At 39.2% G+C, this 16,995-nt stretch overlaps 1 protein-coding gene across 3 annotated transcripts in view; it reads left to right on the forward strand.

Annotated features, from left to right (window-relative positions):
• The window catches only part of LOC108411811 (1-phosphatidylinositol 4,5-bisphosphate phosphodiesterase beta-1), a 150,958-nt gene extending 139,324 nt beyond the window's left edge, over positions 1-11,634 (forward strand). Inside the window, exons 34-35 of one of the 3 annotated variants that reach the window (XR_005130197.1) lie at positions 8,177-8,377; positions 8,519-8,607. Coding sequence is in view for 2 of the 3 variants with exons in the window: in XM_017683563.2 (XP_017539052.1) it covers positions 8,177-8,377; positions 8,519-8,602 (285 nt within the window). In the remaining variant the exon portion in view is untranslated. Of the gene's footprint in view, positions 1-8,176; positions 8,404-8,518 lie in introns of those variants that run through there. The other 2 variants (XM_017683563.2, XM_017683573.2) reach the window with 2 other exon arrangements.
• Positions 11,635-16,995: the final 5,361 nt, after the last annotated feature.

The following is a 16,995-nucleotide window of genomic DNA, read 5'->3' on the forward strand; positions in this document are numbered from 1 at the left end:
GCACCTGATCCTGAGCCTAAAAGACAACTCTAAAATGCTTGTCACACCTCAAAACATGACATCTGTGTGTTGTCCCTAGCTGCTAGTGCCGAACAGAGTACTTTTCACTGACACCCTGTGTAACAAAAATAGACAGTGCTGTCAAAAGTTGGCATGTGATTCAAGCAGGGTCAAGTTCTCACATGTAGAACTGTAAATGACGTTGACACTAAAAAAAAAAGTTGACATCAACAGAAGTTTATTGCATGTTACTATAGTTACAATTCTTTCCCAGGTTAACTGGGTATTTTAGTCAGCAATACGTACAGCTGCTAGATGGCCATTAACAAATCAGTGCAGTGATGTCTGTTTGCTGTTGCTTCTCAATTAGTGCAGTATCTTACTTTTGTATATCAGTTTACTCTGTTACTACTAAACATGAATGATTTTATATGACATGAACATGACTGAGAGGTCTGTAGCATAGGCTGAATTTAGAAAAGATATTTCTCTGTGTTCGGTGTGCATAAGTGCACATGGCATCAGGACACCTTAGGCCCTTAGTTCGTTGATCGACTTCGTAGTTGTGTCATCGGATTTGCGACGATGTGTTTTGGATACCCGAGTGAAGAGAGGAGCAGAGCTGTCAACCACCTAGTGGTGAGCTGGATCAGATGGCGGGTGAAAATACCGGACGGACCTGGCAGACCAAAACGTGTTGTGAGGGTTTTTTGGGAACGTCTGGCAGAGGAACTCCCATATCCGACAGACGGCATACTGAGGGAGGCCGGTGATATTGATTCTGAGTGGGCCCTGTTCCTTGCCTCCATTGTCGATGCAGCAGATCAGAGCTATGGCCGCAAGGTTGTAGGTGCCTGTCGTGGCGGCAATCCCCGAACCCTCTGGAGAACTGCTTGGGTAAAGGAAGCCGTCAAGCTAAAGAAAGAGTCCTATCAGGCCTGGTTGGCTCGTGGGACTCTGGAGGCAAAAGATGGGTACCGAAGGGCCTAGCGGGCTGCAGGTTCGGCGGTTGCTGAGGCAAAAATTCGGGTGTGGTAGGAGTTTGGTGAGGCCATGGAGAAAGACTATCGACAGGCACTGAGAAGGCTCTGGCAAGCCATCAGACGCCTCAAGAGAGGAAAACGGTTCCCAACCAACACTGTATACAGTGGGGCTGGGGGGCTGCTGACTTCGACTGGGGACGTCATTGGATGGTGGAAGGAATACTTCAAGGATCTTCTCAATCCCACCAACGATCCTTTCCCAGAGAAGGCAGAGCTTGGAGAGGGTCCGTCCATCACTCAGGCTGAGGTAGCCAAGGTGGTTGGAAAACTCCTTGGTGGCAGAGCACCAGGGGTGGAGGGGATCCACCCAGAATTCCTGAGGGCTCTGGATGTTGTAGGGCTGTCTTGGCTGACATGCCTGTGCAACATCGCATGGACATCTGAGGTGGTCCCCCTGGAATGGCAGACCGGGGTGGTGGTCCCACTTTTTAAGAAAGGGGACTGGAGGGTGTGTTCCATCTACCAGGGGATCACACTTCTCAGCCTACCTGGTAAGTTCTGTGCAGGGGTACTGGAGAAGAGAGTCCGACCGATAGTTCAATCTCAGCTACAAGAGGAACAATGTGGGTTTCGCCCAGGTCGTGGAACACTGGAGCAGCTTTTTACCCTCACCAGGGTCCTGGAGGGTGCGTGGAAGTTTGCCCAACCAGTCCACCTGTGTTTTGTGGATTTGGAGAAGGCATTTGACCGCATCCACAGAGGCAATGGAGCAGGAGCTTGGTACGTATAGCCGGCAGTAAGTTGGATTGGTTTCCAGTCAGGGTTGGACTCCGCCCGGGCTGTCCGTTGTCACCGATTCTGTTCATAACTTTTATGGACAGAATTTCTCGGAACAGCCAAGTGGCGGAGGGGGTCCACTATGGTGGCCTCAGGATTTCACATCTGCTTTTTGCGGATGATGTGGTCCTGTTGGTGTCATCAGGCTGGGACCCCCAGCTCTCTCTGGACCAGTTTGCAGCTGAGTATGAAGTGGCTGGGATGAAAATCAGCACCTCTAAATCTGAGACCATGGTCCTCAGTCGGAAAAGGGTGGAATGCTCTGTCCAGGTCTGGAGTGAATTCTTGCCCCAATGGAGGAGTTTAAATATCTTGGGATGTTGTTCAGGAGTGAAGGAAGGATGGAGCGAGAGGTTGACAGGCGGATTGGTGCTGCGTCTGCAGTAATGCAGACCCTATACCGGGACCATCATGGTGAGGAGAGAGCTGAGCCAGAAGGCGAAGCTGTCAATTTACCAGTCAATCTACGTTCCAACTCTCACCTATGGTCACGAGCTTTGGGTAGTGACCAAAAGAACGAGATCACGGATACAAGCGGCCGAAATTGGCTTTCTCTGCAGGGTCGCCGGACTCTCCCTTAGAGATAGGGTGAGAAGATTGGCGATTCGGGAGAGGCTCGGAGTAGAGCCACTGCTCCTCCACATTGAGAGAAGCCAGTTGAGGTGGTTTGGGCATCTGGCAAGGATGGCCTCTGGACACCTCCCTAGGGAGGTGTTCCAGACATGTCCGACGGGGAGGAGACCCCGGGAAAAACCCAGGACATGTTGGAGGGATTATATCTCTCGACTGTCTTGGGAACACCACAGTATCCCTCCAGAAGAGCTGGAGGAGGTGGGGGCAGAGAGGGAGGCCTGGGCCTTTTTGCTTAGGCTGCTGCCCCCACGACCCGGGCCCGGATAAGCGGTTGAGGATGGATGAATGGATGGATGGATGGATGGATGGATGGATGGATGGATGGATGGATGGATGGATGGATGGATGGATATTTCTCTGTTCCCAGTGTTACCCCCTCCCTGTTGTCATCCTTTGAACAGACACTATTAGCTCATCTGTCAATTTAACCCACAGTAGCAATAAGCTTTCCCTTGGCCTTTGAATGATTTGAGGCAGTTTTTTAAAATAAACAAAATCATGGTTATAAGTGCATTTCTCCATCTGGCTGAATCAAACATTTGGCTCTGTCAACTTTTTATTCTCAGTAAATTATTGCCAGGTTTTTTACAGTTTTTTTTATCGTGAGAGCAAGATGTCTTAACACAGAAAATAACTGTGCAGTTGACCTTGCATAAAAGGGATATGACAGCAACAGCAAGTTAAAAAGGTGTATTCTGGGCACATACAGTGCAAAACATGGTGAATATATATATTGATGCTAATGATACCTACTTTTACCTATTTGCATTACTTTTATAGTTGGTATGTAAAAATACAGGAGATCCATTAAATCTATTTTAATTACAGCTTTTTACTCTATGTGTATAGCAGAATACAGCTTCATCACAGTAATGCTGTGGTCCAGGTGACTGTATAAAGTAGCTTTTTTTACTGTGATTTACTGTTAATCAGAAAACTCATTTTTGTTTTTGTCTGTTTTGCATTTGTTTTTTTACTATTGTAATGCCAAGTTATTTGGAACATAAAACCACACAAATGCTAAAAAAGTGAAAAAAATTAGACAAAATTAATATACAATATTAATATATTCTGTAAAATGTGGAATGTAGACCTTTTTAAAACTACAGTGAATAGAAGAAACCTTGTAAACTGTGAAATGTTATTTGAATGTAAAAGGTTGGCAAAAGCTCAAAGGGAGTTAAAGAGCTGAATGTGTTAGAAAGAGAGAGTGACAAGGGCCCGAGAGGGAGTGATGGAGAGAGACAAGGTGCTAGCCATGGCTACATTTCGAACACAGAACATAACCTGCTCTCACCCACACGAACCACGCAGCCTTCGCCTTCCCCTCGACTTTTAATTACCTCTGCTGTCACACCAGCCCCCCGAGTGATAAAGAGGTGGCATACACACACACACACACACACTCCCTGCTGTAGACAGCGAGGCCTGCGGGTGGCACGGCTTACCGTCAAACGCAGTTGGGCGTTCCGGCGAACAGTTGCTTCGGGCTGCTTCACCCACCGTTCACACACACCTCACACACACTCACGTGCTGAGGAGTGGGTATTCGAGACAAGATGGCATTTTTAATCTGATGGCCTTTGTGCCCAGGCCGGCAGGGGGACAGCAGATGTCCTTCCCCTAAGTAGGTCGTGCTTTGTGCTGGACGGCCACGTCTTTAGCCATCTGGCTGCACCGTGTCACTGTCAGCTGCGTGAAAATATGAATTGCTGCAAGGTGACCTCTGTGATAGAGGCACCTGTGGGCAGGAGAGACCACACACAGCTTTGAACCTCTACCACATAGCCTGTGGAACCTCTATGGAGGCCTTGCAGTGTAGTGTTGTAGTTGGTGCAGGCAAGTTTTACTTTAACCCCTTAAAGTCAAATTATAATGCATGTGATATTACAGAGTCAACCATGCTGACTGGGAGGGTCTCTGAGCTACCTCAGGGGTATTAGTGTTTGATTAGTGGGGGTGTTAGAAGGGGAAGATGAAACAAGATTTCATCAGTTAATATCAGGGCTGCGTGATGGAATTATATTGCTATCAGCAGTTTTATTTTTTCAAAAGTGGGTCGATACTTAGTTTTGGCCAGTAATGTAAACTCATAATTGATGAAGCATTTATTATACTATGCAACATCAGTTTAAAGTGATGCTGGGCTATTATGCAAAAAATCTGCCTTGTATTCCTTTCAATGCATTTTTAACCTTATACACTTATGTACAGTCGCAGTTTCTACATTTTTCAAATGTTTGTGTTTACATCAGCAATAACAGATATTAACAGATACAATGGCTCCAAACAGTATTTTTGCATTTGTAAAATATTTAAAAATGCCTAAGGGGACAAAATGTCTTTTGAACAGGCCATTCCAAGACCTTTACACTGTAAAAAATGAGAGGTTAGTTCAACTTAAAATGACTTAGTAACTGATTACATGGCTGTTCTTGAGTTGAGTCAACTTGAGGACCCCAGAGTTCACACAAGTCAAAGGTCTTAGTTGAGTCAAACATTCTCCAATCTACTGTTTCTAGATCTGCATCTCAGTTAGATTAACTAAACTGAATGTTTTTTACTCAGTTTCCCCATTAGCTGGCGCTTCTTCTATCACACAGTCCCATCTGGCATATTCTCCTCTTGGGTTTCCACATAATGGACTGCTGTGGTATTGCTGGGATTCAAACTCACAACCTCCTGATGTTGGGATGAATTTTTACACAGCTGCACCACATGAGATGATGCGATGATTCAAAGTCAAAACAACGAATATTTTTTCCAGTATATTAAACATTTATAGACACAAAATCTGAGTTGCTTCATGTGGTGCAGTGGACTGAGCCGTCTACCCATCAGGAGGTTGTGAATTTGAGCCCCAGCGATGCCATAGCCACAGGATGTCACACAGGATGGTGTGATTGATAGAGTCTTGGCTGGTGAGGAAATTGAGTATAAAAAAACAAGTTAGTTTTATTTACATAACTGAGATGCAGTACTAAAAGCATTAAGAGAACTTTTGACTCAACTAAGAAATTTGAGTTGTGTCCTCAATTTAAGCCAACTCAAGAAAAGCCATGTAATGAGTTACTCTATAATTTTGAGTTGAGCTGACCTCTCATTTTTTTTACACTGCAGAATGTGGCTTGTGTGTTTCAGGTTATCATTTAAGACATTTCTGTGCAGGTGTCTGAAGGTTTGCATCCACAAAGCCTTTGTGAACATCTGACTTTATGATCCCATCAGTGAACACAAGCTCACTGACACAATTGTAAGAAAAACAGCCCCACACATTTTTTACAGTTTTCTGCTGTCTGATTCAAGTTTTTCTCCAGGCTTTCTTCACACAAAAAGCCAACCAAAAGTTTTAGAAACAAAAATCATTTTGTTGATACATTTTGTTGAACTTAAACTTAGGTTACCCATGGTTAAATGACTTAAGTGTCAAGGTACTTTTGTGGCCACTGTGTACACGCTCAAAATGTCTATATAAGTGCTTCCCTAGTTCATATTATTTATCTGCTTAGCCTTGTTAGCATCCAAAATCAGAACCTTTTAGAGGTGGTTAAAAGTCACATTATATTTTCATGGAAGGTTAAGGAAAACTAAGATTTTATCTTTTAATATGATATGATTTGATCACACTTGTGGGCATATACCCTTAGCCAAAACTGCTAACTTTTGGAAAATATGTGAGTGGCTGAATTCAGAAAATGTAAATATATAAACATATTTTTTTGCCATTTTTATGATTACCATTTTAGAGAAGACTTGTTTTAGATGCAGTTCATCCAGAACTGATCTAAGAATGATTGGCGGGACCAAACCTGTCATTTCAGCCTGTAGTGTGTGGTCTTAAACACTAAGCCTTCAATTTCTCACTCCCATAACTACTAATCTTTCATCTAAATAATTGTGATTAATAATTTAATTGTCTCTCTTTTTTTTATTTGCAACAATTAAAAATACAAGGCTCAAATGAACAAATTCCTGGCTATCTTGCTTCACAGCTTCCAACTGACAACAGAAACAACCTGTGCTCAAATAAACAAACATTACTCACCGCTGCCCTCTAAAGGTGTAATTAACTAACATCGCTGAAAACATATATTACTCACTGCTGCCCTCTAAAGGTGTTATTAACAAATATCAAATAAATAAACTTTACTCACTGCTACCTTCTACAGTTGTTATTAACAAGCATCATGGAAACAAACATTATGCATTGCTTCCCTCTAAGGCCGTTATTAAAAGTAGACATAAAATTAAATGGATGCTTCTTTTTGAGGGCCCTTTTTGAGAGTTTTTTAACTAAGCATTTTTATCATTTGGTAACATTTGTATATGGAATATATATCATGGAACTTTGATGGAAATGTGTGTGTGATTTACAAATCCAGAAGGGAGCTGGATTTTGGTCTTTTTATTTATTGTGTTTAAACTTGTGTGTAATTTTTTGATATGAGGAAAGCTGCATTAGAAGTATCATTTTATAGCAGGGGGTTCTTCCTCTCTCCTTTCACCCCTCATTGCTCACTAACAGTTCAACACAGTGACATACAGAGAGCCAACAGTGTCTTAGTTAATCTGATAACTGAGTAATGGTGAAAAAAAATTATTTAACTATATTGATTAAAAATGTTCCAGTCAATTTCCGTTTGGCTGATACAATGGAATCTAGAGGGCCTGCAGAGAAGAAGATGAACAAACATCAAATAGACAAACATCACTTACCGCTGCCCTCTAATGGTGTAATTAACAAGCACATTTACAACTACATTTACAATTGTTCTGATTTGATCACTTTTATGGTGATAGACGAATGTAATGTTAGGAGTTTTGCCCACCAGTCTATAATGAGGGGGGCAATAGTGTTACCCTATACACTATACCAACCACATCTGCCCTCTAAAGATGTTATTAGCAAACATAAAATAAACAAACCTTATATACCAGTTCCCTCTAAATGCGTTAACATGCATACATTCCTAACCACTCCTAGCTACATAGTGGTTATCAAACTTTTCTGAATAGTACGTTCTGATCACTAAAAGAACAGGAACCCTAGGGCTTATCAGGTTAAAAAAGATTTAAAGACTTAAGCAAAGCCACTGTGCTTTGAATATGACCTGAAACAAACTAGCTGATGAAGATCTGAGACATCTTGAAAAGCTTGGGCAGAAACGAACAGCGAGTGTGTTTCTCAACGGTTGCCTCTGACACAATTCGTCTGTGGTGCTTTTCTTTAATTACAATGCTCCCAGAAGACTGAGCAGGGTAGTTAACTAGTCAAATAAGCATTAAAGCAATTATTGGGTCAGAATGAATACAATTCCATCATCTTTAATCATTGGGGGAGTCTATGCCTGGGAGAAAAACATTCAACAGCGCTGAATTAGGAGAGCCGAGAGAGGCGGCAGAGATGAATTGAGACAACTATCATTTCTCTGGAAATTGATTTCTATTGCCCTCTCAGTCTTTTAGCACATCTATGCTGGTGCTCAGAGCTCAGGCTCCTCTCTGGTGGCTTAACCCTGAACTACTGAATCACCCAGACACCGCTGTAAGACACTATTTATCAGCCTGAAACTGTTTCCTTTATGCTGTGGTTAACACTGTGGAGAGGGCTGAGTTAAACGCATATGTATAACCTCTTATGCGTCATGACAGCCTATGCTGGGAGCCAAAGAGTTGCTGATAGCTAACTATAAAGTTAAATTTTGTTCTGGTTGTTTCTGCAGCTGCAAAGCGAGCTGGACCAGGAATATCAGGACAAGTTCCGACGGCTCCCAGTGGAGATCCAGGAGTTTGTACAGGAAACCGCTAAGGGCAAGCCGAGCAATGAGTGTGAACAGAGCTGCATAAATAGCTTGGCCGCAGAGAAGCTGAACCACAGATCAGCCCAATCAGAGGAGGACCTGGAGGAGGCCTCTTCAGAGAAGGTGTTTGACACGCCGCTCTGAGTTAGCCTCTAACCTTCACGTTTTAACTATAGTTATGCTAACATATGTACATATGTTTTATATCCTTGTTCCTGGTGTTGTCTCTAATTTAACACGCACCTTTTGTCACATTGTCTGTAGGATTTGTTGCCGATGTGTTGTGAAGAGATTACATACTTGAACAGTGGTGAGAATAATGATGATTTCTTTATGACATTGTTATAACAGCTCTATAAAGCTTTTATAGAGCTCACCTTTAACAAGTTTGAATATGCTGCTTCTGTTTAGATGACCACTAGAGATGATTGTTTATAGCCTGGGCAAGAGAAGCTATAAAAGTCATTTGAAAGTAAGCCTTTATAAATATCAATATATTTAAGCAGTAGGGACTTTCCATGAACTGGCATTGAAGTCTTTGTCCTGTTCACACATGGCTTACACCACTTTCAGATATGAGTGTCCCTTTTAGATTGAATTAGTGTTTTGTTTTAAAATATGTTTAATGTTTTATAGATTCTTTGTTGGTTTTTAATTTTTTATATTTGGCTAAATGGAAGTAAATGTACGCTTATCTGTAATGTAACCCAAGAAAAGGGGAGTCATGCAACTGCATGTTTTTTGTACACTTGTAAATGTTACTTATGTAGAGCAGAGGGAGAAAAAAATGACCGTATGCATTCTCATAAATGTAAATATTATGTTGTTATGTCAAAGAAGGAACAGAAAGACTGTTATTATTTGAATATCATGATAGTAGAATTTGGCACAGTTTAGTTTTAGCAGAACTTTAATTCCAATGTTACAAATCTAGCCTTGCCAATGTTTTGACCTTGGCCTGGAACAATCTGAATTGGCAGTTTTTATGAGAGTAGAGGAGCACTGTGTTATAGAACAGAGCTTGCAGCCTCTTTCAGACTCTTTCGAACACTTTCACCAGCCAACCTATTGACTAAATACTAATAATAATATATGTAATCAAGAAAAATATTTATCAAATAATAAATGAAGAGTTTCATCCCAAAATGCTGTATATATTTGTAACAAATTCTGCATATAACAAGTTTTCAAAAAGAGTAAAAACAATGGAAATAATGGAAAACACACTTTTTTCACTAATAAAGGTTGTATTAATCATAATATAGCATTGAGATTTTCTGTATGTGTGAAGCCCACTGCAAACACTGTAAATAATGAAAAGGCTGAAAAAAGAATGTTCTTGAAGGTGGTCTATAGTGCATTTTGGAACAAAACTCTTCAAATATTAATCAAGAATATAAAGGTTCAGATATTATCTGTAACCAAAGGCAGATTGCTAGAAGATATTTTCATTTCAGAAATAAAATAACTGCCCATTTTGTGATACGGTAGTGTGCCAAGAAAAAAAAAAAGAAGAAAAAAAAACACCTGTAGAGTGCATGCATGTGTCTGTGTGCATCTGCAAAGGTTTGTCAATTTTTTGTCAAGCTCATAGTTGCAGAATTGCAGTTCTTCTACAGTGGATGGTCTTACAAAGCACTGTTATCAAAACCACTTACCTTTGGACATTTTTCGCTTTTTAAGCTGTAATCTAGGCTACAGTCACTGTTTTAATGTCATAGAAATGAATGCTGTGTATATCCTACAAAACACAAACGATGCCAATATCTGATTTACTATTCTCTCTCATCACGGGAGAGATCTGAGTTTACTGGTGAGAACCCCTCACAAACACACCATGTTCACCATGTCATAAAAATGCAACAGTGGCTTTCACAGTTGGTAATACTTTTCAAATTAGCAGTGGATCAGTGGCAGTTATTACAATGATGGTTTTTATTATGAATGGCAGTCAAATCAATAAAAGCTAAAACAAAATCTCTTTGCTTAGGATAACCAACCTGTGATGGATTTAGTATACAGCTCTACCCTAAGTGATCTACCACAATGCAGAGTGGGAGTCTGTTTAAAGAAATATTCTAATGTTTTTCCCAAAACTCATGTTTTGTTCAGTTTTCTGAATTTGCCTTTTTGCAGAAAGATACAAATTGACCTTCCATAGTGTTCTGCAGGGCACATCACATTTAGAAAGCAAAAATAGTAGTTTAATTAGACACTTTAGAAAATTCTCAACCTACTAACAACACATTATTCTCCAGCACTTATGCTGTTTCTTCCATCAAACAATTCTGTTCCATCTTATGTGATTAGGAAGGACAGAATGCTTTTATTGCATATAAGCAAACTTGCTTAGGACTATTTTGTTGAGGCATGGATAGTGATGCATTTCTGTATGTTCTATATGTCTATTTCTGTGCAGGTTAGAAATACAGGTAACTGAAACTTACATATAGTTTATAGCCAGAATGCTGTCAAGCTACTAGATTAAAACTATTTCATGCTCAATTGTTTTGTGTGAAAAAGACACAGTATTCAGTTATAATGCATTAACTTTTAAATCTGAAATTGATTGAGGTTCTATGAGCTGTGGAAACTTCAGCAGAGGTCAGTTTTGTTTGTATTTCAAAAAAACTGTAAAGTTGTTTGGGAATGGATGATGAAGAGGTCATTTGCATGGACTTTTAGAGTTTTCTCAAGACTCAGACTGGATATTACAAAAAAAATGTTTTCCCTGTAGATTCCAGATGTCCATGATGATTTAAATCACTTTATTGATTCAAAATACTACCAAATAATCCAAATCTATTCTTTGACCACTAAGAACCAATGTTGCATTTTTAAAGGCTTCTACAAACCTCAACATTCATACAAAACTCAGAGCAGTGCTGTTGCAGTACAGTCAACCTTTCAAATACTGCAGCAGACAGCTGTTGCCATGACATTGGCCCAGTTGAAGTCCAGATTATTTGCTCAGACTGCTATCCAACAGTTACAGATTTTTCTCCCATGAATTCGCTTTGTAAAGTTTAGTAAACTTGAAATGGGATGTAACTTACATGCAAACTCATTTGAAGTTTTTCCAGAGATTATTGCCATTCTGTGAGTCCTGTGCCTTTCAATATGTTTGCCTTGTGGAATGTGAGTGAAATGCCTCACTATGTAAAACTGTCACTGTAAAATAAGGAGTATGTTTAGTTGTATGTCTGTATGTCTTTTCTTGAATAGATGGTGTGCACTTTTAGTAAAATAACACTACTGAGTAAAGTTTGTGAGTAGCAGTATTTCAGAAAAAAAGTTTTGTATATTCTGTAGTGGACAATTTTCTCTATGCTTCTTGTTTCAGCATAAAGGTATTGGATATATGCATTCTTAAGAGAAAATGAAAGAATATGTAAGCAGAAAAAATACTATGTTGAAAAATGGACTAAAAGGAAAGGGAAAATTGCTTGTGAATAAAATAAATGTTGATACCACACTTAGGTTGTCTGATTTTTGGCACTACTTAAAATGAGATATAATATTGACAGTAAGTACAGCTAAAGACTCGAGCACTAATTAGGTCCTTTTTCATTTTACCACACACTTTAATATTGAAGACATCTAGAGTATCTCAGAGGGACCTTGTTTGCTCCGATCATTTTGGAATGTGGGCTGTAAATCTGAAGATGAGATGAGCCAGAGCTAATGCCTTTGTTTGGGAATCATATATATATATATATATATATATATATATATATATATTTGATATTTAATAAGAAAGTGCTGGAGCCCTACCAACTGACCTTGATAGGTTAGTGAAGCTAGAGGAGGACTTCCCATTAGCAGTAAATAACACAGCCAAATTTCACTTTGCTCTGTCAGCTTTAAAGTGAGAAAAGCTTATCTGGTTGTGTGTGTGTGTGTGTGTGTGTGTGTGTGTGTGTGTGGCCTGTAAACACAACCTCCACGGCTCATTGCTTTTAATCTTGAGTATTGTTTAACTTTGTCTGGAATATCCGAAGTCATTTCAGTGGCTTGGTTTAAAGATTCTACTCATACACGGTATAATGAATGTTCAACGGCCACTTTATTAGGAATACCTAGTTTGAACCTACTTTGCCATGTAGCAAATATTATGCAACCATGAGTCAATAGCTTTATGTAATGTATATGTATATATATATATATATATATATACATCAGAATGGGGGGCAAACATCATCATAATGACTCTGACCATGGCGTAGTTGTTGGTGCCAGATAGGGTGGTTTAAATATTTCAGAAACTGCTGATCATCTGGGATTATGCACAACACATCAAACCACGAGGTGGATGGGCTACAACAGCAGAAGACCATGTCGGGGTCAACTCCTGACAGGCCGGAATCTGAGTCTACAGTGGGCACAGATTCACCAAAACTAGACAGTTGAAGATGTCACCTGGTCTGATGAATCTCGATGTCTGTTGCAGCATGCAGACGTTAGGGTTTAAATTTAGTGTAATCAGCATAAATCCATAGACCCATTGTAGTGATGTGGGGAATGATTTATATGCACGTTGGACCCCCAGTACCAACTAAGCATTGTGTGAATGACATAGCATATCTGAGTACTGTTGCTAACAATAGCTATTTCTTTATGGTCATATAGCCATTTTTAATGCAGGGGTGTTCAGTCTAATTTGCACAGTGCTGGTGTGGCTGCAGGATTCCATTCCAAACAAACAGGAGAACACATGATTCTACTCATTAAAACACTTGGTCTCAAGCCTTTAAACAAGTGATCATGTTGGGTGTGCTGGAATGAAAACCTTGCGGATAAGATTGGACAGCCCATTTCTAATGGCTACTTCCAGCATGTTAATGAGGCCTGTCGCAGAGCATAAGCACAAGTCATCTCAAAGTGGTTCCATGAACATGACAATGAGTTCAGTGTACATCAATGCCTCCCCAGTCATTAGATCTGAATCTGGTACAGCACCTTGGGGAGCAGGAGATTCACATCATGAATGTGCAGCTGACAAATGTGCAGCAATTATGTCATGTAATCATGACTCATATGAACTCATAAGGTGGCAAGTGAATGTATATAAAAAATAAATAAACAAATAGATAAATAAATAAATACATTATATATATATATATATATATATATATATATATATATATATATATATATATATATAAAATATATGTGTGTGTATATATACATATGTGTGTATATTAGGCCATATCCACTTTCATATAATAAGCAGTTATAGTACATAAATACAAACATTAGCAGTGACATATTGCTTGCCACATAAACATACATTAATTTGTTAAACCTCAGATCTTATCTGCTTGGCTGCTTGTTTTGCTTTTTGTTCTCTATCATTCAGCATTAAATGTATCATCATCATCATCATCATCATCATCAGATATTCATTTTTATCAGATACAATAAGACACTGTTGCCCTTTTTATGTATGTTTTATAATTATTAATGAGTTCAAGGTGTTTATGACCCAATTTATAACCATATATAAACTAATTGTGACTTTTCATAAAACAACCATTCATAGATCCTTAATAAGGGAATGTTTATTATAAAAGCACACTGCAGTTTAGACATTGTTAAACTAACACACTGACACAAATCAAATCATGTTTTGTTTATTTGATTGTTATTTAATGTTTGTGTTTTTTTAACAAATAAGCATTGCTCAAATAAACAGCTTTACATGCCGTCCAACTTATCCCAAAGGTATTGGATGGAGTGCCATCAGTTTCCCTGCTCCATAGCTGAATACTGTGGTCCTAGCCAGCAACTGGTATTGGCCTTGGTGATTTAGGCTCATATGCAGCTTCTCCCGAACACCCCATTCTATTGTCAGTACTTTTTTATGGAGATTATATGAGCTGCACGTGAGATTGAATGTCTGGGTCAGCAGTGGGTGCACCTTACATATAATGGCCAGGAACAATTAGAAACATGTCAGGGGCTGCACTGAGGCTTTTATGTAATATGTAATTATAATCACGTCCTGAACTCCTAATCCAAGAACCTGACACTGCTGATTTAGGAACAGGCTGACAAAGAGAGCGAGAAAGATAAAAAATGATGGTTGGAAAGCGGAGCAACAATCTAGATCACCCAATATGGGGAGATAGAGCAAATGGATGTGGAGAGACACAGTGCACATGAAAGAGAATTATTCATAGCAAAGGCGCTGTGATCGCTGTACAGCTGTAGCCCTTTGCTCTGGTAGCTATCAAAGCAGGAACCACATGTGCTCATCCACTAGGTGGGAATTTTCTATAGCCTACTTCCTGTCATCTCCCTGTCTGTTTTTATGTAAGAATAATCAGGATGCTTTCAACAGGACATAACATATGGTTGGTATCACTAATTATGACCTATGATTTCTTGGTAAATGACTGTGAATGAAAATACAAAAATGAAAATACAATTTAAATGAAATACACTGCACTTCTGTTTAGGGTGTAGCATAGGGAAAGACTTAAAGGGCCAATATCAATTATTTTTCAAATAAAAATAATTTTATAATATTTAAACATTGTTAAAGTTTGGAAAAGACATTTGACTTCCCAGCCCATATAGTTCCTAGAAAACCAAGCTCCAAAAACAACTTATTTTGAATTCATTCACACATTTACATTAATGGTTTGAATTCATCCACATATTTACATCACAGTTAATGTGAATTAGTAATGTGTCAACACAATAAATGAATGATTGCACTTATTTTTAAATACCATCAACACATTTCACTAGTTTGATTCTCAGATCCATCTTTAGTTAAACCCTGAAACCCAGCTGCCCAACTGTATGTTGCCATGACTCTGCAACTGAAGTCCTCTCATTCAAATACATCTTTTAAATGGAAAGTTAAATTGATGCCTTTTAATAATATATGTGTGTGTGTGTGTGTGTGTGTGTGTGTGTGTGTGTGTGTGTGTGTGTGATGTGTGTCCTTTAAATTTAATATTTGCAGAATAATTGATAAACCAACAAGCAGAAAACTGACAAAACCAAAAGCAAATTGAAAAGCTCCAGTTCCCATCAAAACAAGATGTAACATAGTGATATGAGGGTGAGAGGCTACATTCACAGAGGAGTGGGAGTCAGTGACAAAAACTGGAAACTGCCTTCAGACTTTGGAAATCACATGATTTTCATGTTCAGTTCATATCAACCCTGCATTCACATATACACACACACTTTTTTAACACTTTAACCTTCTGGGTTGCTGTAGGAGCTGGAGCATATCCCAGCAATCATTGTGCGGAAGGCAGGATACACCCTGGACAGATCACCAGTCCATCGCAGGGCATGATGAAAATAATGTTGTTGAATTATTAAAAGTAGCAAATACATTCTGATCAATTATTTGTCAATCATAAAGCTGTTTGACCTATTGTATAGCTGAATAAGTAAATTAAATTTAGCAGTTCATTGTGATTACTCTGCAAAAAGTGACTAAAGTTTGTTTTCTCTGATGCCCCCCTCAGAACAGTTTGTTTCATACATTTCAGTCCAGACTGCTTTTTGAAAGGGGTATACTTATTTTATTTATAAAGAGATGAGCCAATCAGACCAGAGATCATTTACATATCAGAGTCAAAATTTAAGATATCTGGTTACTTTAACAGTTAAATTGGAACTACAACAAAATAAACAATGTTTTTTATTCTTTGGATCAGCCTCCCATTTCCGTCTCTCAACATAAAGCATGCCTGTAAAATCAACAACACCCAGCGGAGTTCATTTAGTTTGCTAGCATTACCAAGCATGGACATGACTTCACTTTCTAGCAGTAAGGCTGTTATCAGTTTGATATAGATATCATGGAACTGCAGCTCTTTTCATGGCTAAAACAACAAGCTACTTTTTGGAATCTAGCTAAAAGATACAAACCTCAAATCTGCAATACAGCTCTTCCATTAACAAACTGTTAGTTTATTCTGTTTGCTAAAGACTTTTTCGTCTCATCATGCTATCTAAGTACTCTTCAGATACTTCTTTGTATAGCAGTCACATTTGGCCAGAGTAAGCATCAAACTCCTGCGTCTCTTTTGTCCAGGGGATCGCGACTTTACAAGCATATAAACACAAGCATTCATTTCATACCAATTTGCTGCTTGAGAACAATCACAAGTATCTCTGCTGTCCTGTTTTTCTTTGTAATGAGTTGTAATGAGGTAAATATTACCCCTAGCGTTTAAGGTGGAACGGAAAGTTTGACTAAGAAGCCAACCTAAAGCATTACTTTACCATGATCTCTTCTCATCTTATGTAGAGTTAGCCATTCAAACAGTTCAACATTTTATATTTATATTATTGCCTTTACATACTTGCCTAGAATTATGTGCCCAATCCTTTCACATGCAATAATTCCATCTCGCAGCATTGATTCTTGTTCCTTGTTCTTAGATTTTTTGGTAGCACAGTGTGTTTTTGCTCCCTTGGTACCACAAAGCAAGTTACTAACCATCATGTTTTCTTATCCAAACAGAGGGATATGGGGGAGGAGTGATCTAGCGTTGGGGACTGTCTTATAAAATTGCTGACATCAGTGTAAACACAGACAAGGCCTCCACTACTCCCGGCAATTGTCCAAGAGGGGTTTCCCAGTCACATAATATACTTGTGCTGATGTGACTGGTAAAAATTATCATGTTCTATACATTTTCCAGGTTAGTTGTGCCATAGTCAACAAGCATTGCCTATGCAGGACTGCTTTGGCATAAGTAGACTAG

Source organism: Pygocentrus nattereri, chromosome 4, assembly GCF_015220715.1.
Source record: "Pygocentrus nattereri isolate fPygNat1 chromosome 4, fPygNat1.pri, whole genome shotgun sequence".
Classification (NCBI taxonomy): domain Eukaryota; kingdom Metazoa; phylum Chordata; class Actinopteri; order Characiformes; family Serrasalmidae; genus Pygocentrus; species Pygocentrus nattereri.